Source organism: Cornus florida, unplaced genomic scaffold (genome assembly GCF_030987335.1).
Source record: "Cornus florida cultivar Cherokee Brave unplaced genomic scaffold, ASM3098733v1 CherokeeBrave_3.0.0_Hap2_Chr11, whole genome shotgun sequence".
Classification (NCBI taxonomy): domain Eukaryota; kingdom Viridiplantae; phylum Streptophyta; class Magnoliopsida; order Cornales; family Cornaceae; genus Cornus; species Cornus florida.
Window position 1 is genome coordinate 46,347,230 of NW_026775581.1, and position 2,145 is coordinate 46,349,374.

The 2,145-nt window shown below is 43.8% G+C and overlaps 1 protein-coding gene across 1 annotated transcript; it reads right to left on the minus strand.

Moving 5' to 3' along the window:
* Window positions 1-448: 448 nt before the first annotated feature.
* On the minus strand, window positions 449-1,838 carry LOC132281021 (uncharacterized). The gene is made up of 4 exons (XM_059782762.1): window positions 1,362-1,838; window positions 922-1,314; window positions 753-868; window positions 449-644 (listed from the first exon to the last, which is right to left on the minus strand). The coding sequence occupies exons 1-4, from the start codon at window positions 1,836-1,838 to the stop codon at window positions 449-451; spliced, it is 1,182 nt and encodes a 393-aa protein (XP_059638745.1).
* Between the last annotated feature and the right edge of the window lie 307 nt (window positions 1,839-2,145).

Here is a 2,145-nt window from a genome sequence, read left to right on the forward strand (position 1 = left end):
TAGCACCCAATCTCCTTCCACAAAACGTCTGAACTTAACGCGCTTGTTGTAACTGTTACGCAACTGTTGCTGGTACGAAGTAAGCCTAATTGTCGCGACATCCCTCTTTTCTTCAAAGAGATCGAGGCTGTGTTCGAGCTATTGGTTATTGTTACCTTCGAGTACCAAGTGGGTCTGAGGAGTCGAAACTACTGATTTCGTGGGTATGACAGGCTCTGACCCATAGGCCATGGCAAAAGGGCTTTCTCCCATTGGCCTGCGGGGGGTGGTTCGATACACCCAAAGTTCCTGAGGTAGATTCTCGTGCCATTTGGATTTGAGCTTTTCTAACTTTTTAGCAGCTGAAGATGGTCTGATTAGTTATTTCTGCTTGTCCATTCCCCTGAGGATGGCTAACTATAGCCAATTTTTGCCTAATCCCATGCTTGGCAAAGAATTTTCTTGTGCTTCAGTTATCTGAATTTAGGCTATTGTCCATCATGATAACATTTGGCACCCCAAATCGGCAGATTATGTTGTTCCATAGAAAACTCTTCACTTGTTCATGGGTCACGCTCGAGTAAGCTTCAGCTTCTACCCATTTAGTGAAGTAATCGGTGGCTAGCAACACGTATTCCTTTTTCTCCACAATCTTGGGCAAAGAACTGACCATATCAATCCCCCATTGAGTGAATGGCTATGGATTCGCCATTACGTACAAATCTTCGGCGGGTTGATCCTTCATTGGGCCATGTTGCTGGCACTTATCACACCTTCTGGCATACTCTTCAGCATTCCGAGCCAAGTAAGGCCAGAAATAACCTTGAGTCGGAATTTTATGTGCCAAAGATCTACCTCTAGAGTGATTGCTACAATCCCCATCATGAATCTACTTTAGAATCGTGAAAGCCTCAGTGGGGCTTAAACATTTCAGGTAAGGACCTGAGAATGACTTTCGGTATAGTTGGTTATTGATGATAGCATGTTTGGCTGCGGTGAGCCTAAGTTTCTGCGCCTTGGCCTTCTAGTTCGGGGAGTGCCCTTCTTAAGGTAAGCTTCCAACGGATCCATCCAGCATGGTTCGTGTGGGACATTTGGGATCACCATTATCTCCTGTCGAGGGATTTTACTTGGTTCGTCCAGGATGTCAATTGGTACGATCCGGACCAAATCTTCATCTGAGGAAGATGCTGTTGCAGCCAACTGATCTTCTTCAGAATTCTCCTCGCGAGGTATCTGATGGAATTCGATCTGGTTGAACCTTCGTGAGGCACTCTCCATAGCTTCTCTGTAGGCTTTCATTCTATCCTCCTTAGGCTGGTACTGGCCTGTTACCTGATCACAATAAGTTGAGAATCACTAAAAACTTTTAGACACCTTACCTGAAGTTGGTTTGCTAACCGAAGTCCTGCGAGCAGGTCCTCATATTCCGCCTCATTGTTAGTAGCAAGAAAAGTCAGCCGAATTGACTGCTGTAGCTTGGTGCCTTCGGGAGTTGTGATAATGACTCCTGCCCCAGCACTAATCAAGCTCGAGGAACCATCCACCCGAAGCTCCCATTGTGGCTTGGAAGGGCCTGGCTCCTCTGGCTTATCTTCATACTCCAAGAGGAAATCAACTAGTGTTTGCCCTTTGTGCGACACCTTCGGTTCGTAGGATATGTCAATAGAACTAAGCTCGATTGCCCATTTAGTTATTCTTCTGGATAAATCCGGTTTAAAAAGAATGACTCGCATGGGGTAGTTGGTAAGAACTTTGATGCTGTGTGACTCAAAGTTGTGTCGAAGTTTCCTTTTTGCATATACCAATGCTAGTATGATCTTCTCGGCTTTGCTGTACCATGTTTCTACATCTATCATTGTCTTGCTAGTGTAGAAGATTGGATACTGACTCTTACCTTCTTCTCTAATCAATACTGCACTCGTGGCTTGATAAGCACTGAAAATTACGCATTTAAACCCCTTAAGCTTAGGTATTTTAGAACCTTTATCTATCTTATTTTCCCGCTTTAAATTGATTTTGTATTATTTCCATTTTTAGGTACATATCCCCAAAATAAGCTAACTCAGCTAAATAAGAACATAATTGAAGTAATCTTGAGATGAATCAAAGAAAGGAGCAAAGTGGGAGCAAAAGGAAGCAAGTGGTGGAAATTCAGCAAGTTCG

Coding starts and splice junctions, on each gene's coding strand:
- LOC132281021 (XM_059782762.1), bottom strand. CDS start 1,838: ATGATAGATGTAGAAACATGGTACAGCAAAGCCGAGAAGATCATACTA. Junction 869..921: donor ATACCGAAAGTCATTCTCAG/GTCCTTACCTGA, acceptor ATTCTAAAGTAG/ATTCATGATGGGGATTGTAG. Junction 645..752: donor GCTGAAGAGTATGCCAGAAG/GTGTGATAAGTG, acceptor TGATATGGTCAG/TTCTTTGCCCAAGATTGTGG.